The sequence below is a fragment of the Lissotriton vulgaris genome, chromosome 1_1 (genome assembly GCF_964263255.1).
Source record: "Lissotriton vulgaris chromosome 1_1, aLisVul1.2, whole genome shotgun sequence".
Classification (NCBI taxonomy): domain Eukaryota; kingdom Metazoa; phylum Chordata; class Amphibia; order Caudata; family Salamandridae; genus Lissotriton; species Lissotriton vulgaris.
This window is the reverse complement of record NC_141685.1, coordinates 1,753,965,200-1,753,991,837: the sequence shown is the minus strand read 5'-3', so window position 1 is coordinate 1,753,991,837 and position 26,638 is coordinate 1,753,965,200. Positions and strand designations below refer to the sequence as shown.

At 47.4% G+C, this 26,638-nt stretch overlaps 1 protein-coding gene across 1 annotated transcript in view; it reads left to right on the top strand.

The window, feature by feature from the left end:
* The window catches only part of XPOT (exportin for tRNA), a 566,463-nt gene that overhangs the window by 299,859 nt on the left and 239,966 nt on the right, over positions 1-26,638 (top strand). The window contains exons 14-16 of the mRNA XM_086919056.1: positions 12,548-12,667; positions 13,412-13,506; positions 18,691-18,760. Coding sequence (XP_086775182.1) covers positions 12,548-12,667; positions 13,412-13,506; positions 18,691-18,760 — 285 coding nt within the window. The remainder of the gene's footprint in view (positions 1-12,547; positions 12,668-13,411; positions 13,507-18,690; positions 18,761-26,638) is intronic.

Genomic DNA, 26,638 nt, shown 5'->3' with positions numbered 1-26,638 from the left:
GTCACTGCCCCCGGACCATATAACACCGGTCGGGGGACGATTACAACAGTTCCTGCCAGTCTGGGAAAACATTACCATAGACAGGTGGGTGAGACAACTGATTCAGTATGGCTATTGTCTAGAGCTAACCTCCACTCCACCCAACATACCCCCAAGACACCGTCCTATGTCCGCAGAGCACATACACTTATTGCAGCCAGAAGTCCTCAGCATGCTGCAAAAAGGGCCATAGAACTCGTCCCTATACAGCAACAGGGTACAGGGGTGTACTCGCTGTACTTCTTAATCCCCAAAAAGGACGGGTCTCTCAGGCCAATACTGGACCTCAGGCCCCTAAACCAATACATCTTGTCAAAACATTTTCACATGCTCACTTTACAGCAGGTTCTACCATTGCTCAGTCAGGGAGATTTCCTCGCAGCACTAGACCTAAAGGGCGCATATTTCCACATACCGATACATCCAGCACACAGGAAGTATCTCAGGTTTACCATACAGAATCAGCACTACCAGTTCAAGGTCCTGCCTTTCGGGGTGACAACAGCCCCCAGGGTGTTTACCAAGTGCCTAGCGACAGTAGCTGCGCACCTACGGAGAAACCATGTCCACGTCTACCCCTATCTGGACGACTGGCTTATCCAAGCAAAGTCAGCCAGCAATGTGCCAGTCTCATGTCTCGCACTATTCACCTCCTACACAGCCTCGGATTCTCATTAAACTACACAAAGTCTCATCTCCAACCCGCCCACGTACAACAGTACCTGGGGGCAACAATAGACACTCTGGCAGCAAAGGCACAGCCAAACTCAGCAAGAATCAACAGCATTCAATTGCTGATTCAGAGATTCAGACCCCAACACTCGCTCCCAGCACGGGTGTTTATGCAGTTGATAGGCATGATGGCCTCCTGCATCTACATAGTCCCTCACACGAGACTACACATGCGTCCGCTTCAGCAGTGCTTAGCACGGCAGTGGAACCAGGCTCAAGGACAATTAAAAGACCTAGTGTTGGTGACCGGTCATGCATACAACTCTCTACATTGGTGGAACCCACAAAACCTTTGCAGGGGACGACCGTTCCAAGAGCCTGTACCACAAATAGTGCTTACGACGGACGCATCTCTCCTGGGATGGGGAGCGCATGTTCTCCATTACACAGTGCAAGGACTATGGACGACACAGCAAAAGAAGATGCACATCAACCTGCTGGAACTGATGGCAATCTTTATGGCGATGAAGGCATTCAAGGTACATTTGTGCAACAAAGTCGTGTTGATCCAGAAGGACAACATGACTGCCATGTACTACATACAGAAGCAGGGAGGGACACACTCTCCACAGTTGTCACATCTAGCGCAAAGCATGTGGAAGTGGGCCATTCAAAGAAACATATTCCTCATGGCGGAACACCTCCCAGGCAGGGACAACCAGATGGCGGATCTGCTCAGCAGACTGTGGACTGGGGTTGCTGACCCGGGGCAATAGAGATAGCAGTTTGTGGTGCAGAAACGACTGGGACAGCGGTACGTGGGGTTAATGAGGGTTTTATTGGTATTCCTCGGTTTGTTTTTAACATCAATGTTCTCCTGGTTCTAAACGTGAGTCTCTCTTTTGCGAACTGGCTGGGATCCGTCTTGGCGATTGGGGTTCTTCCGTTTCTTATCCTGGGCGCAGCGCTGCCGTCGAGGTCTGGTCAGGGTCCTGGGGTTATGCAAGTCCTTGGCTCCGGTGCCCCATGAAAAGAGAAGACCAACAGAGAGGGAGCCGTTAGTTCAGCTGTCCGCTGGGGAATTTATGCACCGAGGGGACCAGGTGAAGTGTGAGGGAAGAGTAGTCACCAGTGAACGTGCAGCTCACTCCTATGTCAGTGAAGTGGGGAGGGAACGTACATAGACGGTGAGGGAAAAACGCGGGGTAAAATTGAAACAAGAGGGTGGGGAGCACGCAGGACACAAACAGGGGCTATGTACACTATTTCACAAGCTTGCTTTCGACCCAAGCCGCCATACGCTGCCGTACCTGGGAAAGCCACGCTCCTCCCCCGGGAGAGTGGCACGGCGGCTCGCAGGGTCGTTGGCCTCCTGGCTTTCCCTCGGACTCTCCTCCGCTTGCTTCCAGGAATTCCTCGGGTTCTCCGCTTCTCTCCTCGGTTTCTTTGTTCACTGGTTCTTCGCCTCCGTCTCCGCTCCTCGCCTCGGTATCTTCGTTCACTGGTTCTTCGTCTCCGCTCCTCGCCGCCTCTCCTGTGGTGATGTCACACGCCATGTAATACACTTCCTCATTCTTATCCAATCCGTGTCCGTTGACGTGTGCCGAAGGCGGGTCCCCCTCCTTCGTGTACGCCCACTTAAAGGAGCCACGTTCCTCCTCATCATGTTCGTCGAGATCCGTCCCCCATGTCTCAGTCTGCAAGGAAGGAGGGTGTACTTGGTCAATTCCGGGGGCCCACCACTCTTCACCAGTACGTAACCTCACCTCGTTACACAGACACAGCCACCAGATGCACGAGTGGGAGATACATCCCTCAGTGCTTCAACCGTACTTCCAGCAGTGCGGTCACCCAGATATAGACCTGTTCGCCACAAGGGAAATCGCAAAATGCCAAAGCTTTGCCGCCAGGTTTCCACATCCGCAGTCTCAGGGCAATGCGATATGGATGAACTGGTCAGGCAGGTTTGCGTACGCTTTTTCCCCCGCCCCGCTCATACCACTAGTGGCACGCAAACTGCGACAACACTCAATGACACTCATCCTAGTTGCTCCAACGTGGGCGAGGCAACCATGGTACACCACGTTCCTAGATCTTTCCGTGGTGCCTCATCAAAGGCTGCGATTAGCACCCAGTCTTTTAACGCAGAGCCATGGAGACATTCAGCACCCAGATCCGCAACAGTTGAACCTTGCTATCTGGCTCCTGAAGTCATATAGTTCGGTTACCTGAACTTACCTCCTGATTGTATGAATATTATCAAAGAGGCAAGAAGACCTACAATTAGAGCATGCTATGCGGCGAAGTGGAAACGATGTGTCATCTATTGTAACAATAATGACATAAATCCGCTAGATGCATCGACTCAAAACATCAAATGTTACCTGTTACATTTACACAGATGCAATCTAGCCTACAGTTCCATACGTATACATTTAGCTGCGGTGGCAGCTTATCTTCAGAACAGGCAGCACCTTTCACTCTTCAGAGTACCTGCTATTAAAGCTTTCATGGAGGGACTCAAGCGAGTGATTCCTCCAAGACACCCACCTTCACCTGTCTGGAACCTGAACGTGGTTCTAACCAGACTCATGGGACCACCTTTTGAACCTCTACACTTGTGTGAGATACAATTCCTAACGTGGAAAGTGGCTTTTTTAGTGGCAATTACATCACTTGGAAGAGTTAGTGAGATGCAAGCCTTAACTATTCAGGAACCTTGCAAACAAAACAGGTGATGGACCGAATGTGGACCAATGTCACACATTCAACCCAGTCCAAAGATCTGGGCCCAAATCCATCGTTTTTTTGCACTCCACACCACCCTGGGTTAGACAATGGCGATATGCAAATCAGCTCTGACCCTGTGCCCCATGGGAACAGTCCAGTCCGAACTACAAAAGCCATGTCCTTCCCAGAACGGAATCAAGCATCCGAGGACCGGACCGGTTTCGAGGTAACACCTCATCAGCCCGGCTAGCTTGACTCCAGTGGTGTGGAGTGCCTGGGACCCACGTCTGAGCATCCCCAGCGCACTTATGGCGAATTTGCAAACAAAACAGGTGATGGACCGAATGTGGATCAATGTCACACATTCAACCCAGTCTAAAGATCTGGGCCCAAATCCATCGTTTTTTTGCACTCCACACCACCCTGGGTTAGACAATGGCGATATGCAAATCAGCTCTGACCCTGTGCCCCATGGGAACAGTCCAGTCCGAACTACAAAAGCCATGTCCTTCCCAGAACGGAATCAAGCATCCGAGGACCGGACCGGTTTCGAGGTAACACCTCTCATCAGCCCGGCTAGCTTGACTCCAGTGGTGTGGAGTGCCTGGGACCCACGTCTGAGCATCCCCAGCGCACTTATGGCGAATTTGCAAACAAAACAGGTGATGGACCGAATGTGGATCAATGTCACACATTCAACCCAGTCCAAAGATCTGGGCCCAAATCCATCGTTTTTTTGCACTCCACACCACCCTGGGTTAGACAATGGCGATATTCAGGAGCCATTCATACAAATACACGCAAATAGGGTAGTGCTACGTCCAAATCCAAAATTTATGCCAAACGTGGTATCCCAGTTTCACATCAATCAAACTATAGAACTGCCAGTGTTCTTCCCAAATCCAGATTCAGTGGCAGAAAGAGCTCTACATACCCTAGACGTTAAAAGAGCTCTCCTGTACTATATAGACAGCACAAAACTTTTCAGGAAAACTAAGCAACTGTTTGTTGCCTTCTCACCACAGCACAAAGGCAACCCCATTTCCAAATCGGGTATAGCCAGATGGATTGTTAATTGCATACAAATTTGCTATCCGAAAGCTAAACGCACATTAACAGTTCCCCCAAGAGCGCATTCAACACGCAAGTTAGGGGCATCCATGGCTTTCCTGGGAAACATTCCTCTAGAAGACATATGTAGAGCAGCCACATGGACTACCGTTAATACATTTACCAAACACTACTGCGTAGATGTACACTCCAAACAGCAAGCAGCTGTAGGACAGGCTTTACTCAAGACTCTTTTTCAGACTGCTGCAGCTGGCACGGGCAAACACCGCTAAGCGGGAGACTGCTATACATTATATGCACAGATATGAATTCAGCAGCCCACATGCCTCGAACGGAATATGCTACTTGACATTCATATCGCCCTCCCTCCTCCCCGGTGCCTGTCGCAGCTGTAGCACTCAGAATTAATCTCTAGCATGGACATCACTTACTGTATCATACTCCATCCCTGCCACAATGGCGAAAAACAATCTGAGGATGGAGAGGATGCCCATGCGCACTGTAGTCCGGGGGAGGAGCTACCTATCTTGTGATACTTCGAAGACTCTTCCAGGACAACAATGTCAATCATCCGGACCCAACACTAGGCGGCGATCTATGCACAGATATGACTTCAGCAGCCCTACATGCCAAGAACAGATGCATACTGGTAAGTAGCATATTCCTTTTGTCTGAGGATCGAGTAATCAACCACTGCTCATAAGGGGTTAAGAGGCGCTGAGCTCCATGTCTAATTTGTGGTTGAGGTGCCCAGTGTCTGAGTTGTAAGTAGTGCATTCTGTCCTCTCTGGGATGCCATATTCTATTCTGAGTTGTGGGAACAGTATGATACCCCCTAGGTCGAAATGATTTCCCAGGGACCGGCGTGGGGAGAGGCGGCAGTCCGCAAAGGCCTTAAGGTCCAGTCCCAGAGTGAAATCAGGATTGTTAAAACAGTGGGGTTAGGGGGGAGGGAAATGTCGTGAGCTGTAGCGGTTTGGTCCCAAACCTCCAATATTGTGCCTGTGATGTAGGATGCGTAGAGGTTGGGTGGTCTATGCTTCTTCGGAAGGAAGGGGATAACCTGCAGGGGCATGCCTGCAACTGCCTGGTCCTGGAACAACCAGTGTTTTTCAGATTCCAGGCGCTGCCATTCTTCTAAGTAGCGGAGCTGTACTGCGTTAAAGTACAGCTGCAAATCCAGGATTCCAACCCCTCCCTGCTCCGGGGGAGGACTGCCACCGCCTGCTTGAACTGCGGCTTGCGTCCCTGCCAAATAAAGTGCGACAGCTTTGACTGGGTCTGCTGAATCCAGCCTGCCGGGGGGCGCAGGGGGAGAGTCTGGAAGAGGTAGAGGATCTGGGGGAGGACTGTCATCTTGACAGCTGCTATCCTACCCAACCACAAGAAGGGTTTTTTATGAAATGTGATTTTAAATACTGTTGGTGTATATTATGATTGCTTGACTTTATAATTTATTGTATGAAATTTGTGCCTTTTATGATTTTAATTAATCGAATAGTGTTTTGACTGACTGACTGGGTAGTGCTTCCATTTGCCTAATTCCCTACGATTCGAAGTACGAAGCCGGTCGTAATTAGCTGTGATGGTAGCTGGTATGGTTGGGCCCAATAGAACTCCCAGATACGGAACCGTGGTAGTAGACCATTGGACAAGGTGCTCTTCCTGCAAGTAGGCCAGCGTTGGCGCAGACAGGGAGATATTTAGGGCCACTGATTTGTCTGTGTTAATCTTGAATCCCGAGGCCTACGCGAAGGTATGTAACTCTACGAAGTGGGCCCTCCTAGACTGGGCAGGGTCAGTGATGGAAAGCAAGATGTTGTCCACGTATAGGCTAATCTTATGTACGTCTGCCCCAAACCTGTTCCCTGTGATGAGAGGGTGGTTCCTAACTCTCCGTGCGAGGGGCTTCATGTAGAGCGGGAAAAGAATGGGGGAAAGAGGGAACCCCTGCCGGGTACCCCTACCTATGTGAAAGTGGGAGGATGTCTGGCCGCTAACTCGCACCGTAGTCTGAGGTGCGCGGTAGCAGTTTAGGATACAGGTGCACAGGGCATCCCCCAAGCCGAACCCATGCAGGACCTACTCTCAGTAGGGCCAATGAACCCTATTGAATGCTTTTTCAGCATCTATTGCCAACAACATACACTCCTTCCGCACGCGAGAGGCTGTTTCTATGAGGTGTAAGACTCGCTTTGTGTTGTCGCTTGTTTGACGCTGGGAGGTAAAGCCCGCTTGGTCGGGCTCGACCAGATGGAGCATCCAGGGGGCAAGCCGCGCCGCGATAATACTTGTATATATCTTGAAATCAATGTTTAAGAGGGAGATCTGCCTGTACGCACTACAGTTAGTAGTGTCCTTCCCGGGATTCGGGATGACTATAATCGAGGCCTCTAACATTTCCTCCGGAATGGCGCTGGGTTGGGCAAATGTGTTAAACAGGTCGCGTAAAAGGGGAGCCACTTGGTTACAAAAGGTTTTATAGAAGGCCGCGGAGTACCCGTCTGGGCCAGGTGATTTCCCATGCCGGAGGCGTGAGATGGCTGCGATGAACTCTTCCAGCCAATAGCCCCGTCTAGGCTGGTAGCCTGTGCAGGGTTCAGAGATGGAAGCTATGCTGCTTCCAGATAGTCAAGGCTGTACTGTGTGTTGAGGGAGTCTCCAGAGTATAGCGAGGCGTAAAAGTCCCAGAATGATTCTGCTTTAGCCACGTCGTCGGAGGTGAGGTCGCCCCACGTGACCGAATGGCCTGTACCCCCTGCCGCTGTCTCACTTCCCGTAGTTTATGAGCTAGGAGACAGCCACACCTGTCTCCTCCTGTATAGTAGGAGTGTCGTAGGCGGAGGGCCGCATATCAAGCTGTGTCCTAATCCAGCGCTGCGAGTTGTTTTCGTTCCGTGCAGAGTTGGCGCCAGGCTCTGGCAGCGCCAGTGCGCTGGTGCATCTGTTCCAACTCCACAACTCGTTTTGTGAGCTCAGCCCATTTCTGGCCACGTTTCTTATTAATGGCAGAGAAGATTGCTATGAATTCTCCCCTGAAGACAGCTTCGAGCGCCATCCACTGCGTCGCCAATGAGGTGTCCTGATCAGCATTGAGAGTTAGGTAGTTTGAGATAACCGTTTTGATTCAGTCAGTTATGGTAGTCTGATGCAAGAGGGAGTCGCGGAGTCGCCAGTGTTGTTGTGGCATCTGTGTGCAGGGGAGTAGGAAAGAGGCCATAACTGGGGAGTGGTCAGATAAAGACGCAGTGAGGATATCCGCGTCAGTGGCTAATGTCATCAGCGGGGTGGAGCACAAGAAGTAATCAAGCCTGGCGTAGGTCTTATGGGCTCCCGAGTAATAGGTGAAGGTCCGGCTCTGCGGGTGGAAGTGACACCATAAGTCTACTAGGCCCAGGTCCCTGAGTCGCGCCAAGCCTGACCGTGAAAGGGCCCCCACCTGACTAGTGCACTGGCAGGAGCGATCAGCGAGGTTGTCAAAGACCAGATTCAAGTCCCCCCCCCAGTAGCAGGCGCCATTCAGGGTTCGCTGTGGCTTCAGTGAGTGTGTCATGTAGGAATTTGTCCTGACCCTCATTGGGAGCGTCTGCCGAGCCAATTATGAGAGATACCCCAGCAACCTGGAATTGGTATGTAAGTAGACAACCCTTAATCTCGGCCTCTTTCTGGAGCACCCTGTCCTGGAAGGAGCAGGAAACATGTATAGCTACCCCTGCGGTTTTGGTAGAATGCGAGGAGAATAGCTGCGTGGGGAAGATTCGGGATTTCATCCTGTGTTGATCTTTGTGTAATAAGTGGGTCTCCTACAAGAGGCAAATATCGGCTGTCGAGTGTTCTAAGTAGTTAAGGACAGCCCGTCTTTTGATAGGGGTTATTCAGGCCCCGAACATTCAGGGTCAAAACTTTGAGTGGACCGTGTGGCATTGAAGTGGCGGAGGAGTGTGAATCTGAGTAGTCGCCGTGCAGGCAGAGCATGAAAGCAGCGTGAGGGGAGGGCGGCATTGTTGACCCCGGAGGTGGAGTGCACCGGTAAAGGAAAGAAAACTGTGGACAAGGGGGACCCACCCAACAAAATGAAAATATGGGGAAAGGGAAAAGGAAACCTAAGAGTCCAAAACTAGAAATTCCCCAAAAACCGTCCCCAATGGAGAACAGGGCAACGAGTCCAAAGAGCAAAAATAGTCCGTCACCCCAGGGTAATTGGTTAGTTAACATGGGGGTGATTGTCATAGTTCCAAAAAGGGTTTCCGCACCTCCCGCCGTCCCCCGCGTACAGAAATGGGCAGTAGCATGTTCTGTAAGTTAGTGGCGTTCATTTGGCGGTTGAGTCCTCCCCGGCCAGGATCAAAGTGGCCACGGACAGGGCTTCCTGTTGGCTTCTGGCAATCTCGGATCTGGGTGGTCGCCGCAGACGCCGCCGCCTGCCCTGGCGCTTCCATCCCGACGGGGAGAGCTCAGGCCTCGAAGTAGAGCTGTGGCCATAATCATCCTCAGAAGGCTCCGCCAGTCCCAGTAGACGGCTGGCCTCCGTGAAGGAGCGGATCTGGTGGAGTTTCCCGTTATGCCGAAAAACGAGGTGAAAGGGGTGTCTCCAGGAATATGAGACCCCTTGTTTTCGTAGATGCTCCGTGACTGGACGGAATTGGCGGCATCTTTGCAGCGTGATCAGGGCTAGGTCTTGGTATAGCACCGGGGAGTGACCCTGATAGGAGATGGGCTGGAGGGTCCGTGCTTTAGTGAGTATGGCCTCTTTGATTCTTAAAGTCCTGCACGCAGACCAGGATGTCCGCTGGCGGTGCGTTAGGAGCTCAAGGTAGCCCCACTCTGTGTGCCCTATCCAGGACAACGTCAGAGTTCTGTGCCTCTCCCAGTATGAAGCGGAAGAGACCCTGAGTGAACACAAAGACGTCGCAAGTGTCCTCTGAAAGCTTGACTCCTCGGATCCGGATGTTATGCCGCCAGAAGCGGTTCTCCAGATCTTCCATCTGTGTCTGAAGATCGACGTTTTGATCCTGGAGTCTGATCACCTCCTGTTGCAGCGTGGTTTGGTCTGAGACCGTGGCCTCATGTCTCTCTTCCAGGGTGGCCACCCCCTCCCCAAGTCCGTCGACATCCCGTCGTAGCTCCTTAACCTCAGCAGCAAACTCTGTTTTGACCGATTGAATATCCTCCCTGAGGGTGAGGAATAAAGATTCGAGGAATGCCTTCGTGATTGGCTCGTCTCCTGTGGCTGTGAGGCCCCGTCCCGCCTCTGCCTCCGGGGCCGCAGTCGCAATGTTGGGGTTGGAGAGTGAGCGACCGAAAATGTGCTTGAGGCCCTTCGGCTTCTTGTTCCTAGTCTTGGACATGCTACCAAACCTCAGCAGGCAGTGATGACGTGGGATCTGAAGGCTGGGTATGTGCACCTGAGAGGTGGGTTACAGTCACAGGGCAAGTCGAGCTGCTCGCTGGGCAATCAGGAGTAGAAGAGCCCTCTCTCGCCAGGTCAGGGCAGCTTCGCGCTCATGCAGAAACCCCTCCGGGCGCTGCTGTGTGATATTAACTGCAACAGGCGGTTGGCAGCTGTATGTCACTAGCCAGTGGCCACTCCTTGTGTCTCCTGCAGCCCGTGTCTGTGGAGTGTGGGCGAGTCGCTTGTGCTGAGAGACAGGGGCCCGCAGCGCTCTCCCCTGTGAATGTGCTAAAGGGCGATGCTTCTCTGTCCCGGCTGCTGGTATCCACGAGCGGCGCGGGGGGGTGCTCAAGGCCGGTGCTGTTGCTGTGGCCAGTGGCGCTACGTCACCGCCAACACAGCCCACCCTGATCAGCAGCCTCTCTGGGGTGGTGCCCAAATGTCTCTCACCCGCTCTGGGGCTCGTAAGCTGTTGGCCTCTATGTGGCTGGGCCCCTGCAGCCTGCACTTGTGGAGCGTAAGGTCTACGGCTGTGGAATGCGCTGGTTAGCGTCGCCACTTACCTCCCACTGCAGCGCCCTCAGGCTTGCCCCACTCTGAGCTTGCAGTGTCCCGTTGGGCCTGTCCCTATGGAGGCTTCCGTTGGGTGGGCCTGGGGGATTCCTCCTGGCCCCGCGGTCCGCCATTCCAGTTCTAACCGGCCGCAGCCCCCCTAGCAGGCAGGCCCGCGGTCCGCATTGCCGTAGGGCCAAGTTCCGCGAGAGGCGGCGCCATAACTCAATCCAGGGCAGCCGTTCAGCATTGCGCTGGGTGCACTGGCAGAGTATCAACTGCGGCCCTGGGCCAACCGGGCGCCGTGCGTCAGGAGCCGGGCCGCTGCCGTCGAAGGCCTCACTTCCGCTCCCGTCCTGCGCCACAGGCCCCGCAAGGCGCCTCGGAGCTCGCTTCACTCCCCAGGCTCTTCGGATGCTGGGAGGATCTCCTCGCCGCCGGCCACTGTCAGTCCCGGTGCACTGCTGGGAGCGGCGTCCCCTTCACGACTTGATGGACAGGTCTGGCTGAGGCCGCGGTCGTGAGAGCGGGCCTCGGAGGTCCTCGTCAGGGACCGCCCCTGTTGACATGCCTCTGTCGCACCAGCGGAATTGTCGCTCGGCTCGGTTCTTCTTGCCGGTTTCGGTGCCCCAGGCCAACCTTCGGCGCTCCCGTCGGCAGAACGGGACAGCGCGGAGCTCTGCCGGCAGATTCAGTGCTCTTCGTCTCCCAAAGGTGCTAATAGGTGCTATTTGCGGCGGACGGCGGGCAGGAGAGAACACATCCTACCTCGCCGCCATCTTGGCCACGCCCCCCCTATAGCCACACATTATTATTCATGTAAAGCTGATAATAATTTGCCCAAAAATCATGTTATTATTGAGCTATTTTATATTTTCTACGGAATCTATTGAGGGTGGTTTGCAAATTCATTTTTATATAAGTGTGAGCACAGGGTAGTTCTAACATCAAAGCCTACAACTCATAAGACACCTCAATGGCATGTCATGAGACGGTGGATTGGGGACAGTGTTAAACTCTATTTCGTGAGGCAATATGTCCGACGATAAAGTGCAAATCGGCATACAAAAATGCAGTTATTTAAGAAAGGACTGACTCAGTAAGGGAGTACTGTGGTGGAATGAGGAATTCAAACAAATGTATTACAAAAATTCAAGGATAAATACAGGATAATTAGAATGCAGATACATAAAATCATTGCTATGAAGGCTTCAGCAATAAGACAATTCATAATAATAGGGAAAATCAAAACTATTCTTAGTTCCAAATGAGAAGCAAAATCAGTAAGACGTTGGACAGCATCCCTAGTAGCTTGGGAAAGTCATCATAGGAGATCTGGCTTTCCCAAATTCTAGGATTTATATAGAAAATCTTCTTATAGAATAGAGTGGGAAGTCCAAATTTATTATGGTGAGATAAAAAAAATATAATTTCAGCAAATCAGAGCATTGAATTAATAAGTTTCGAACTCCCTTACCACCTAAGCACCTTCCCACTATTTGAATATTGATTCAGCCCCTACTGAGTTAATGACATCCGGAAGTGTCAGAACAAACTAATTACAAAAATAGCAATGAACTATTATGAATGAATGCAATACCCTGTGCAAGCGGAAAGACCTTGAAGAAAGTTGCAATACTAAGCTCATGCTTCTTTGAGAACAGTGTCAAAGTGAAATTAACAAACATGACTTGCTTGACTGCGTGCTGCAGAAATAATGAACAATATAGCCTTGGGGCTTACCTGAGGTCTATTTAGCACAAATCAGGAAAATGCCTTCTAACCGGTATTATCAAAATTGTTTTAATGACAATATCATCATGTCAGTGTACATATGTGAATTTTAGTGTAGGTCAATATTCTGTATGTTGTGAATAATGCACAAAAATATTTCCACATAAGCAATAAAACCACACATTTCGTTTTCTTTACAAGTGTTTAACAAAATTGAATGCGGAAATCCTAGATCACTGCAAATGGAGTAGATAGGTCATACATTTTGTTAACTTGAATGCAGTGATAACACTACACTGACAAGTTATTTTAGCTAATAATCAGAACTTTGTTTCCCTGTATTTTCCTTATTTGCAGCTGGTGACTTCTGGAGTCAGTGCTTACCAGCACACATCCGTATCACTTGAGTTTTTTGAAACGGTTGTAAGATATGAGAAGTTTTTTGCTGTTGAGCCTCAGCACATTCCTCACGTTCTTGTAAGTATGAGTATTATTTCTTTTTATGGGATTTAATTGGGAGAAAATGTTGGTGCTGTACTTTTAAACTTCCTGACCCTCCCCTCCAAAGGTGGTATTCTAGTGCTGTCGCCTTTCTTAACTATACATTCCTGACATAATTTTCCTAAATGGTTTAAGGAGCTTAAAATGTATCTTGATGAAACTCCATACGGCTACCCTTTCCGGCCATACCCATCTTCAATATCAACAGCAGCATTTACAAATCCATCGTGACCAGCACTCCCACATGTCTTGTGTACTAGCTCTCCATGTCGAATGGTTCTCTGCACAACCGCCCACACGTCAGGACAACATCAGACTGCAGACTAAGAAGTGTTAAAAAGAAAAAATAAGACATCAGGGGTTTTTTCCATTGATGCACCCAGAAACAGCATCCCCGTTTCCACCAGGACACCCCCCCCCCCCCCAACGTACTGCAATTTAGGAAGAGTTGAAGACTCACCTTTTTAAAGAACCCTACATCACAGTACATTAACCGTGCACAGCCCAGCTTCCTCTTTTATTCCTCTTATTACACGTTGATTTTAAGGTTGTCTTTGATCATGTACAACGCTCTGCTTCCTTTTTGGCTGGGTTTGCGCTATAGGAGTACCATATACATAAATGCACTCATATTAAACATTTCTGTGTTTTTAGCTTTTATGTGTGTTACATTTTAAACATGTTTTTAAAATTATAAATGTTTTTTTTTTAAACTTGCAGATGGCATTCTTGGATCAAAGAGGCCTGCGCCATCCAAGCCCGAAAGTCCGGAGTCGAACATCCTATCTTTTTTCAAGATTTGTAAAGTCTCTCAAGTATGTTTTGAGTGCGAAAACATTTGTCATTCTAATTACTTTTTTTCATAATGCAGCGTGTTAAAAGCTTACTGTTGTCACAAATTAGGTGTGTTTAGTAGTGCCTTTTGTAGGCTAACCCATTTGCCTCACATGGTAGTCGTCTTGTTATTAGTTAGGATGCACAGAGTTCTGTTGGTGAGTGGGGCAGGGTTAGAAAGGATTTTATTGGAGAGTAGATGGAGATGCTGTATTTTTCCACTAGCTGGCCCTTCTCCTCTTCTGGTATCTGAGAAGCTCTTCTGTTACCCACTGTATTATACTATTTAAAGGCTTGGCTAGCAGTCCTTGTACGTTCTCAGTGCTGCTTTCCTCATCACCCATTTCTAATTCCAGCAACATTTGAACCCTTGTCTTGAGCTCACAAAGAATTTATAATATTTCATGAATAATGTGTGGTTAAACGACTTGTTTGAGGCATGTGTGCTGTAGATACACATGCATTGCATAAGTCCACCATCTAGTGTTGGGCTCGGATGATTGCAAGGTGTTTTTGTTCTAAGAAGTTTTCTTCGAGTCACAAGGCTGTGTGACTCCTCCTTCTGGTAATACTGCTCATGGTTATTGATGCCATCTTCAGATAGTTTTTTTACGCCGAAGGATTGGATGTAAACTGTTGTTCTGCTTAGAGACTTCTTCGGGCTCCATTTGGTTCATTAGTATCTACGCTCGGCGGTATTGTCTAGATCGGTTAGTTTATTTTGCTTGAGAGATCACCCTTCTGCGTAGCGGGCCTTCAGTTCGCTCCCTCAGCCTACGGGCCACGCCTGGCTGGGCGTACTTTTGACTCCAAAGTCCTTCGGAGAATGATCTACTAATGGAATGCACACCGTTCCATCCGATCATCAGAAAGAGAGCTGTGAGGCCTGTAAGTCTCAACACCAAGAAATGCAGCGCAAGGTAGCAGACGATTGACTAGACATCGTTGGTCTACAGCAGGAGGAGGATGAAGAAGCTTCAGCGGCACAGGAGGGATCAATATCCATAAATGATTCCGGGTCCCAATCCGAGGACGACTCTCCCACTCTTCAGCCGGCACAGAAACATCGGACAGCGAGTATCTATACCCCTTATCTTAAGCCCAAAGCATCGGTCTCGACCGAAAACACCGCTCACAGTCCGCCACTGCCAAAAAGCCATGGCGCGCACCGAAAAAGTGATTTTTAAAGCCCTGCCCTCCAGCTCTGCACTGAAAGTTCGGCCTGCTGGTGTTGCGTTTGAGTGTAATGGCATCTGTGATAAAGAATTTAAAGGTGTAAAAAGTGGTATCATCCATGCACCCACTTTTGGACACTTCAATGTCAATGCCAAAAGGTATATTACTACTGATGCCAGTGCTGTGGGAGTTGGGGCTGTTTTGACCAAGTATATGACGGTGTGGAGAGAATAATTGGTTTTGCATCCAGAAGGCTCAGAGGTGCTGAAGTGTCCTATTCTGTAATGGAAAGGGCGGCTCTGGCATGTTCCTGGGGGATTAAGCATTTTCGTTATTTTGTTTAGGGTTTTCCTTTTAAGGAACGTACAGATCACTAACCTCTAGTGCATCTCTTTAAAGGAGGCAGAGGTCTGGAAGGCAATGTGACTCCCAGAATTTCTCGATGGATACGATCAGTGATGAAGTATAATTTTGAAGTAGAGTACCTAAGGGGCTTAAAAAATTTGGTGGCTGATTATTTGTCTAGAATGCCAGTAGATGTTATTGAGGAAGATTTTGAAGATGGAGTAGGTATGGTCGGATGTAATGAAGAACAAGCCTTTGATAAAGAGGAGTGGGATGGTGCTATGTTGAATGACAAAATATAGCAACAAGTTGTGATTTGTGTCTCAGGAGGATGGAAAGAGAGTCATTGCCAAGATGTTTGTTTCAGAAGTTACTTCCATATTGAGACTGAATTGAGTGTAAGTGAAGGAAAGTTGTGGAGAAGGAACAAATTGGTGCCACCGATTAGTCTCAGGAGTAAGATAATAATCATAGCGCTTGAGGGACATTTAGGAACGAACATGTCAAAGAGGCGTGTTTGTCAGTCATTTTGGTGGCCGGGCATGGACAATGGTGTAGAGGAAGTTGTTAACCGCATCGATGCTGCGGCGATTTTTGCGCTGCGCGGCTGTTTTCCGTTTTCCGTTTTACATGACGAGCTCAGCTCGTCATCAGCACACGCCACCCGTGGCTGATGACGAGCTGAGCTCGTCATCAGCAGGGAAGGGGTTAAAGAATGTTATGCGTGCGCTAGCAGTGACAAAACAAAGATTGTAAGGCAACCTCCCCTTGCATGTGTGGAATTTCCCAGGCGCCCGTGGGAAAAGGTGGCAATTGACTTTCTTGGTCCCATCTCCAAACTTGGTTCGCGAAGCAAATTTTTGATGGTTCTTGTGGATTACCACTCTAAATGGTTTGGTGTTGAATCTACTGACTGCATTGAAACTGGGAAAGTAATTGGGTTCATGGAGAGAATATTCATGAATGAAGGAATACCTAAGACACTTGTGTCGGACAATGGAGTTCAATTAGTCTCCAAAAGGATGAGAGAGTTTCTCTCAAGATTAGGAATTGATCATGAGAGGGTTACCTTATTCAGGCCTCTGGTTAATGGGTTGGTCGAAACAATTAACCGCCTGATAATGGACAATGTTCAACTCTCGATTTCTAATGGCTTGTCGTGGTCTGAAGAACTTAAAAAATTGTAATGGGACCAGCATGGTGAGGCTAGAGTCTTTTTCACCATTTAGCGATTTTTGCTAAATAGGGTTACAGCGAACGAGGATTGGATGTGCCTTTTAGGGGGTACATACCGTCCAGTTCCCTGTTTATATCGGTCCTGATGAAAACTTGGTATATCCCACCTATGGTTGAAACATGTAGACCAGCACACATATAAGGGATACTCTCGGCCTTAATACACCAACAGTATCTCGCCCCACCTTTTTAACATTGTCCAGTTACTTGTAAATAAAATGTATTCTCCCACTAAGTAAAACCAGGACAATTTTTAACACACAATTTTTTCTGCACTTACACTCGCAACCTGCTCCACTGTAATTCAGGTGTTGAAGCACACCCTGGTGACGCTAGGCCGCCAGGGTGGACCCCGATGATGAATTATGTCACCACTAGGCTGGTGAGTGAGGGTTTTTTAACAAAAGGATACATTCTTTCCTTTTGTCAGTTGACCACCTCATTAGGAATCTTCTTTGACCTTCCAATGATGGTACTCCTCTTTTTATTTGTTTAGTCTTTCCACAGGGGAACAGGAGTACTCTCCGTTCACTTTGTGTGAACACGATCCCTTGCTCTCCCCTTTGTTAGCATATGTTTTGACAGGAGTGCCTGGCATCACAGAATTTATGAATAATTGAGGCTCTGCCTGCTAGAGTAAGCAGTTGAAGTGAGAGTGTGCTGGAATGCTGGATGTGCAGTGTGTAGACGAGCTGAACTGTGATTTTGTAGTGCACTAACAATGTCATATGGGTGCTTCAGAATATATGTAGCTAGAGTCATATGAAATGGAGCCAGAAGGAATGGGCAGCGAGACATACATACAATCAAGAAGAAGGTAATTTGAAAGAAATTCATATTTAGATTTTTAGCACTTGCAACGACTTACTTTAGTATTCCACACAAAGTGTTCTGCGGCGTCTATTTAGAGGCAATGCATGCATTGGTACCAACTGATGGCAGTGCTGAAATTAGAATCTATATCATCCTTTTATGTTATGCTTTGTATCGTACAATAACTTTTAAGCTTTGATTGGAAGCCAGTGAATCAATTTAACCATTCCTGTGATGTAATCACCCATTTTAGATTGTTTATTAGTATGCCTAACTGCAAAGACCTGAAGTAAGCTTGTGCAGATTGTGCTGCTATGGTCCAATCTAGAAAGAGCAACTGCTCAACCCAGAAATATCTTCCGCTTTGTGGTGGGAGAATGGATAATGTTTCCTTTCTGGCTCTGATAACTTACATGATTTGATTTGTCCGGCACAGTAGAAATGTAAGATTGTGACATCTTTTCATGTAGTTAGTTAGAAATCGCCTATTGAGATAATGTCATTTCCATTTAAAATTTCTGGCAAAGGTAAGGGGTCTTGTAAGACTGATAATGATTTACAATAAGAATAGGAGTCGTTTTTAGGTCTGTGCTCATGCATCTGTATTTGTGCATTAATGCTGCTGGACACCGAAACTAGGGAGTTGGTAGACATGTAGGTTTTTGGATGGTTTATTTAGTGTGCACTTGTCATCGTCCTGCCAAATTGCAGCTCTGGTTGAGGTACAGGAAACCAAGGAAATGCGTGTTTTCACTTGTGTATCTACATGAGGACCTTACTGTGATTTTACTGGACCAAATGCTTCAAAGATCAAAGTTTTAGCTGTATTTCAATGAATGTTAAGTGTTTGAAATTAAATTCAATATTGATTTCACAGATATAATTAACAAGAGCAGAAGCTTTATTAGTCATATGGGGAATAACAAATTCAAGTATACACAACAGTTTACAGAAGTGCAGTAAGACACATGTATAACTGACACATACAGCAAACAATATATAGCACAACAAACCAACTTGCTGGGTGACTTTGCCTCTGATGGCATGAATATATTTCACCCTTACTTCTTTTACATGCTCAACTGTTTGTCTTTAAAAGGGCGAACTAATGTTGTGGTGCATCATCTAGTAGCAGCGAGATGGGCCAAAAGCATAATTATTTTGATGGTCTAAGGAGGTTGGGAGTGGTGTTGGTCTAAACTAAAGACAGAAGCTTAAAATTATTCTATAAGAATATGACTGCTGGGAGTGGTGTATTTGTGTAATTAACCCATTTTATTCCATATTTGACAATATTTGCTATTAAGGTAAACTGGATTTGTTATAAATTGGGGCTAATACATTTTAGTCAGTAATATCAGACTGCACAGAAGTGTAATTTCCCTTGCCTTCTCCGGTAGCAAGTTCCAAGTCTGTTATTACTAAGGCAAGATTCTAACGGGAATATTGTGACAAGTGTGGTGTGGATCCTTGTTGGGCAGAAGTTATTTTAGAGGTATTCAAGGACATCAAAGACGTATCCAAGATTTCCTCTTTGTCTTTATCTCTGTTATTGCCAATAAGTTAATCTTCCCGATGTTTAAAATATTTTTTAGCAGACAAATGAATGCTTTCATTGAAGATATTTTGAACAGGATCCAAGATCTGCTAGAGCTTTCTCCACCTGTAAGTATTTTTAATAAACCTCGTGTAATGTTTGGAATTAACCGTTTTCTATTTATTGTGCGTCTTCCTGCTGGTTACTTTGTCACATTGTTGTGAACAGTGCTGCAATTTCTTTGGTAAATTTGTTTGAGTGCATGTGATATTGAATTTTTCTGAAAAAGATATTTGAATAAATGGGCTTTGATAGATGCTGTGGTGTTTGCTTTTACTTTGATACTTTTTGTTTAACGCTCACATAGTGCTCACAAACATCTAGATCCCGCGGATTGTTATCAACCAACTTGACAGTAAACTGGGGAACTATCCTAATGGAACAGCTGTTCATTTGTCTGTCCTGATTTTTAGGAATTAGTCTTCTAAGCAAAGGGTTAGAAGCAGCGAGGCATAGTCCAACATTTCTGACACATAATTGTTTTTTACATCTGTTTGGAACTAATCATCGAAAAAACGCCACTACCTGAATCTGGTATTATAACTGAAGTGTTTACCTGGATAACCCATGTTCAGTAAGTTGTCAGGATAAGATGCCACGAGTCTCATACTGCAAGCCCAGAAGCTTATACCATAATGAAGTAAGTCTTGGTCCACTAAGACTTAATTCCTTAGTGGTCACTACTGTTTATTCAGCATTCAGAAAAAAGCAGTTTCAAGCATTCAGAGTCCGTGTCTTGCCATATTTTCACTTAACATTAAGGCCTAAACTCGTTGCTGAAGAAGAGTACATGTTTCATCATTCAAAACTCTAATACCTCTTCACACAAAGTCTTTTCTGGAGAAACCCAAAATAATAGGAACTTTCCTTTTCAATCATTTAAAAACCTTGCCAAGAGAATGTGCCTATTATAAAGCATGACTTAGCTTCCAGTTTCTGATTATCACTCTACATGTCTATAGAGTACTCCGTTGCTTTGCAGTTGTGTTCATGCTATATAAACCTGCATACAATTTATTTTCAGCCTTCTCTCTTAATAGTTGGGGTGTGGGGCAAATGTTCCTGTGAAATTCTGGTTTGGTTAGAGGAGTGGGAGGTTATGGTATAGGGGTGGGATGTATGTGAAGGTGGCAGAATCGTGAGTGAAGTAGACATCAAGTAGTGCTACTGTGCATGTAGACCTGTTTCACTTTACAATCATTTGCTTGAGAATACCTCAGAAGAAGAAACCTTCAGACACAGAATGAGGGTGGGACAATGAGAATATAGAAAATGACCTACTCTTCACTCCCTCAACGGTCAAGTATGGCAAGCTTGATATTAATCCACTCAAAGCATTCCCTCTAGATGAAACATCAACATAACATGCCATTAATCAGAGGGTCGCACACCAGCATGGGGTACCAATTCAAATACAAAAAGACATTTGTCTGATCGAAACCTTGTCTAGAGCACTGAGAAAATTACCAATCTCTACTCATGCTCAAAACTGTGCTTAGCTTATTCAATAAAGACCTGAGTGGCATCCCCTTGGATGAAGAGTAAGTTTAAGCTAGTCACACAGAACTTATGTTATGTTAGAAGTCATTGGCCAACAGGCTTCCTAGTCTAATTCTCCATACAGTAAGGAAACAAGCTCTTGTGTAGGACAAAAGCGGTGGTCTACTGCCTGGGAAGGCAAACGTAACACTAGATACAGCTCGGTAAAGGGTTGCTGCAGAGGCCTCAAGACAATGGCACTTTGCTAATTCGCAATAGCTTGTAAGATGCATGGCATTGACCAATGGGAGAAGGTGGAATTCTCCCAGGGCAAAAAAGGCCTGAGACAATGTCTGGGACGTCAAAACCATCTCACATACTAGCAAGGTGCTTTAAATAAATCTGAGGTGGTCATTAGACGACATGCCTTGCGGCGCGTTTCAAGATTTTGTTTTGGAGGTACAATAACATCTGCTACCTTTGCCTTTTGATGGTGAATATCTGTTTAGTATGCACCTTTTTTTCGCTTGCATCTCGTATGGTTACAAATGTGATTTTTTTTTTTTTTTTTTTGTTTTTTACTTTTGGATACTTTTTTCTAATAATACAAATTTCTGAAGTGTAGCAAAGGTATAATTCGCCACTGAACAATACTTTATTCTAGGGGTCTTGGATAGCAGGTGCGTAACCTGGAAAGTCTCAGGTTAGTTAGTATTTTGTATAGGGACAATTCTAAATCTGTTTGAAGTACTTGAATTATTTGTTTGGAATTTTGTTTCTTTATATGTTAAAATCGAAGTTTTCTTTGTTTGATTTATTCTATTTATATTTTCAGGTAATTTCTTAGAATATAAGCCTATTCATTTAATTTCCCTTTACAAAGGGAATCTTTTTCCGTAGAGGTGTTGGGAGTCATAAGATAAACATAAAAAATGACACGTTTTTTTCAAAATAATGTGAAGATAAATGATGTCAAAATTTTTTAATATACTTTTGAAAATCCAGTGAATAAAACAAAGACTACCTCTCTTTCATAAAAGGAGTTAATGTCACAGCAGAAGTTTTTGGACATATTGTGTTGAAATATTTGTTTGGTTCTAAATTAGATGAGCAGAGACTGCAAAGTTTATGGCTGGTCCGCAACAATATCACCTCTTGCAGGAATATCACACGTAGCTCTCCACCAACTCCATGACCGCTCTCTGACATGCCAAACCTACCAATATCAACTGCAGCAACAGACCAACCAACCCCAGCAATATGCACAATGCAATTTTCATGGGATGCTCTATCCAGAGCAAGAGGCCCTCAAGGCCTTCTACAACCAAATAAGAACTGTCTTTTTTTATACTTCTTTTTTATTTGATTTTAAAACAGTCATAAACCAACAGTACAATGTTACAAGCGTGCATAGGGCAGACATGGTTCTCTTCCAGGGGATCCTCATCAAAGTCATAAGCACTGATTATTCCCGCCCATTTGCAGGACCCCAGAAACAATATAAATATATATATGTAAAAAACACATATATCTCGCTCCATATATATGTACGTACATATATCATTTTTCTCACACCAATGCAGCCCCAAAACCAAGTAGCCAACACGGGCAGATTTGGTGACTACCAGTGCTGAGCAATGTCTTGTTTAGCTTCCAGATATCCAATACCTTATTTAGCCAACTGTCCATTATGCCTATCAGTATTCCTTTATGGTCCAGCTCCGCCACTACTTGCAATGCATGTGTAATATGTGCGTGCACTGAGATCCAGTAGACTTTTATAACCAAGCAAGACCAAATAACATGGTAGAAGCATCCCATCGTATCACCACAACTAGGTGAGCTTGCTCGCCCCTTCTTCCAGAGCACATCTTGGCTTTAATTTATATGGTGAAAATCGAAAAATGTAATGGGCTGGCGATTAGAGGGTATGGCCAGTGTGCGTGACGCTATCTTTGCAACCCACCGGTCCTTGTCATCTAGCGCTCCTGTTCGAGGCATGTGGGCTGCTGAATTCATATCTGTGCATAGATCGCCGCCTAGTGTTGGGTCCGGATGATTGCACATTGTTGTCCTGGAAGAGTCTTCGAAGTATCACGAGATAGGTGGCTCCTCCCCTGGACTACAGTGCGCATGGGCATCGACTCCATCCTCAGATTGTTTTTTTCCGCCATTGGGTTCGGATGCATATTGGTTTACTCAAGTCAGAATCGATCTAAAAGTTTCTTTAGGCCAAAAGGCCTTTCGTTTTTTCGTCGGTATTGTCTTGCGATTGGTGCCCAGTTCTGTTCCAGCTCAGTTCCCGAGCCGGATATTCAGAAGAGCCGCGTGCTTTTCGACGCTGAAGGCCCGGTCAACGCCAGAGGCCTTATCGACGAACCATCATGGAACGGAGCCCGTTCAAGAGATGTCCCGTGTGCAACTCGAAATATCCCCACATCGACGTCCACCCGGTGTGGAACAAGTGCCTGTCGCCGGATCATGATGAAGCCAGCTGTATGGCTTGTTCCCGTTTTCGATCCAAGAAGACACTTCTGCATCGGCGCGCTGTGCGCAAGGAAGCCCAGCAGACGGCACCTGAATCGGTGGACATCTTCGATGCCGGGGATGACGAAGGAGCAGAGCGGGAGGTTCGAGAACACCTGTCGGATCCCGCATCGGAGGTCGACTCCAGCTACGACGCTGATGCTGAGATGCTCGATGCGGACGATGTCGTTGACGAGGTAGGAGACGACGATGGGGCCTTTGGGGCCATGGAAGATAGCTCAAGCGAGGAGCTAGGCCCACAAACTGATACTGGGGCCAAAACGCTTCATAAGGCTCAGGTCGAGGGATCGCCACAAGGCCTTACCCAAGATCTTCCAATAAGTTCTACGGCCCCGCCTTCGGGCTCGGCGTTGGACATGTCTAAGGAGCCGCAAGTTGCGAAATCGAAACCAAAAGTGAAAGCTCCGGTGTCTACGCAACCAAAAGCACTCGAGGCTAAATCAAAACCGAAGGTGCGTATTGCTTTGGTCGGCTCGAAGTCCTCGGAACTATCGGCATCGACGAAGCAGAAGAGCGTTATCGACCCGAAGAGGCCGCTAACGGGAGTCGAGCCAAAGTCTTGCACGCCGAAGGCAAAGGTCAAGGATGTCGACCCGAAAAAATCGGCGCCGAAGACAGTCGACACGACAAAGGACTCGGTGATCAGAAGGTTCTCGAGCCTCCGCGTCGCCCTGACAAGGCCAAAAGCGCTACAACCCCCAAGTCCACGCCTGGTGGTGCATCGAAGGATTACGTCGACTCGACGCAGCCGTCCGACTCCTTCTCGAAGCAGGTGGCAGAATCCCTGAAGCGCATCAAGGACAAGGCTTCAGGGGTCGGACCTAAGGATCCTCCACCTTCGAAGCCTGCCGATAAGCCTCAAAAGACGTTGGCGCCCATCCACCTCACGCTGCCACCGAAAGTGGTGCAGAAGGCTTTCGGTCCTAAAATGGCCGTCGGCGTGCCCAAGAAGGGGTCTACGGTGCCGAAGCCAACAACTGCGACCCAAGCCTCGACAGCCCTCGCTTGAAGAGCACAGGAACAGTTTATCGATGCCGAGACGGGCAGACTTTCTATTTATAAACGAAAGATCGCCCTGGAACAGCCAATGGAGTCCTATAATATCCCACTAAAAAAGAAGAAGGATTCTACTACAAACCCTGTTCTTGTAGAACCTGTATCTCCACGTGGCCATGATGTCTCGCCCACTTATTCAGATGTGGAAACTGGGGAAGGTGATAATGACGAATACAGCTATCCTGTCGACACTGATCCAGATGATACTACTGAACCTTGGGCAGATGCTGCTGACCCTGGAGATCCACACACTGCTCCACACACATGTGTATACTGTAAAAAAAATTGCCTACTGAGGATTCAGCGGTGTTTAATGCACTAATTGAAAGGGCAGTCAAGAATCATGACGTCCAGCTCCATGCTGACGCTATTGAAGTTGACTTTCTGTTCGACACCTTTTCCACCTCAGAGAGGACTGTCAAGACTCTCCCTATGTTGAAGGGTGTCTTGAAACATGCTGGGGAAATATTTAAGGAGCCTACAAGAGCCAGGGTGATAAACCCCAGGATTGAAAAGAAGTACAAACCGGCGCCTGGGGACCCTACCTACATTAAGGGACAGTTGCCGTTGGACTCTCTTGTTGTTTCTAACGCCCGGAAGAGGGCTAGTTCACAAACAACGGGTGATGCTCCTCCCCCAGATAGAATCTAAGGTGCTAGAGGCATCGGGGAAAAGGGTGGCAGCTCAAGCGGCCAATATCTGGCGCATTTCAAACACTCAGGCACTCTTAGCCAGGTATGACGGGGCCCATTACGACACACTGGAGACCCTATTACAGCACCTGCCAGATGAATATAAGGAGGCAGCTGAGATGCTCATACAGGAAGGGAAGCTCATATCAAATGCTTCTATAAAATGTGCACTAGACGCAGCAGACACTGCGGCCAGAGCCGTTAACACTAGTGTCATGTTGAGACGCCATGCCTGGCTCAGAATCTCCGGGTTCAAGCCAGAGATACAGACCACAATTCTGAATCAGCCAGTAAACCCTGATCATCTTTTTGGCCCAGAGGTGGACACCACCTTGGAGAAAATCAAAAAAGACACTGAGACTGCAAAGTCTATGGGGGCTCTACAGTCTCAGCAGTTCAGAGGTGGTTCTTTTCGTTGCTCAAGCATTAGAGGTGTATCCAGAGGCCAGCTGTTCCAGCAAACATAGTACAATAAAGGTGGCGCGCAAAACACATACACCAAACAAAGTAGAGGTGGCTATCGTGGAAACAGCGCCAAGGGCAGAGGTCGTGGAAACAACAGCTCCAGGTCCTCCGCCACTAACAAACAGTGACGCCTTGTCACTGCCCCCCGACCATACAACACCTGTCGGGGGGAGACTTCAACAGTTCCTGCCGGTCTAGAAGTCCATCACCACAGACAGGTGGGTCACACAGCTTATCCAATACGGTTATTGTCTGGAGTTAACATCCACTCCACCCAGCATACCCCCAAGACACCGTCCTATGTCCACAGAGCATTTGCACTTATTGCAGCAGGAGGTACTCGTCATGCTGCAAAAAGGTGCAATCGAGCTCGTGCCTGTGGAAGAAAGAGGCACAAGAGTTTACTCATTGTACTTCTTGATACCAAAAAAAGGACGGGTCCCTCAGACCAATACTGGACCTCAGACCCCTCAATCAGTACATTCTGTCAGAACACTTTCACATGCTAACACTGCAGCAAGTCCTACCGTTGCTCAGTCAGGGAGATTTTCTCGCAACATTAGATCTGAAGGATGCATATTTTCATATTCCACTTCACCCGTCACACAGAAAACACCTCAGGTTCACCATCGAAAATCAACATTACCAGTTCAAGGTCCTGCCTTTCGGAGTCACCACGGCACCAAGGGTGTTTACAAAGTGCCTGGCGACGGTGGCAGCACACTTACGGAGACAGAACATTCACGTCTACCCTTATCTGGACGACTGGCTTATCCAGGCAAAGTCGGTCAAGCAGTGTGCCGCCCACATGTCCCACACCATTCACCTTCTTCACAATCTGGGATTCTCGCTGAATTACCCAAAGTCCCACCTGCAAGCCGCCCACATACGGCAGTATCTGGGTGCGACTATCGACACTTTGGCAGCCAAAGCACAGCCAAATTCAGTGAGGATCAGCAGCATTCAATCGCTGATACAGAAATTCAGACCTCAACACTCGCTTCAGGCCCGAGTGTTCATGCAGTTGATAGGCATGATGGCCTACTGCATTTTCATAGACCCGCACGCAAGACTACATATGCGTCCGCTTCAGGAGTGCTTAGCACGTCAGTGGAATCAGGCACACGGACAGTTAAAAGACCTAGTGTTGGTAACCGGTCGTGCATACAACTCTCTGCATTGGTGGAATCCACAAAACCTTTGCAAGGGACGACCGTTCCAGGAGCCTGTGCCACAGATCATTCTGACGACGGACGCATCTCTCCAGGATTGGGGAGCTCATGTTCTCCACTACACAGTGCAGGGACTATGGACAACGCAGCTGAAAAAGATGCACATCAACGTTCTAGAACTGATGGCTATCTTCATGGCGATGAAAGCTTTCAAAGTACATCTGTGCAACAAGGTTGTGTTGATCCGGACGGACAACATGACGGCCATGTACTACATTCAGAAGCAGGGAGGTACACGCTCTCCACAGCTGTCTCATCTGGCTCAGAGCATGTGGAAGTGGCCATTCAAAGGAACATCTTCCTCATGGCGGAACACCTCTCGGGCAAAGACAATCAGATGGCGGACCTGCTCAGCAGGTACAGCCACCAAATGCACTAGTGGGAGATACATCCATCAGTACTCCACCCGTACTTCCAAAGGTGGGGTCATCCACAGATAGACCTGTTCGCCACAAAGGAAAACGCCAAATGCCGA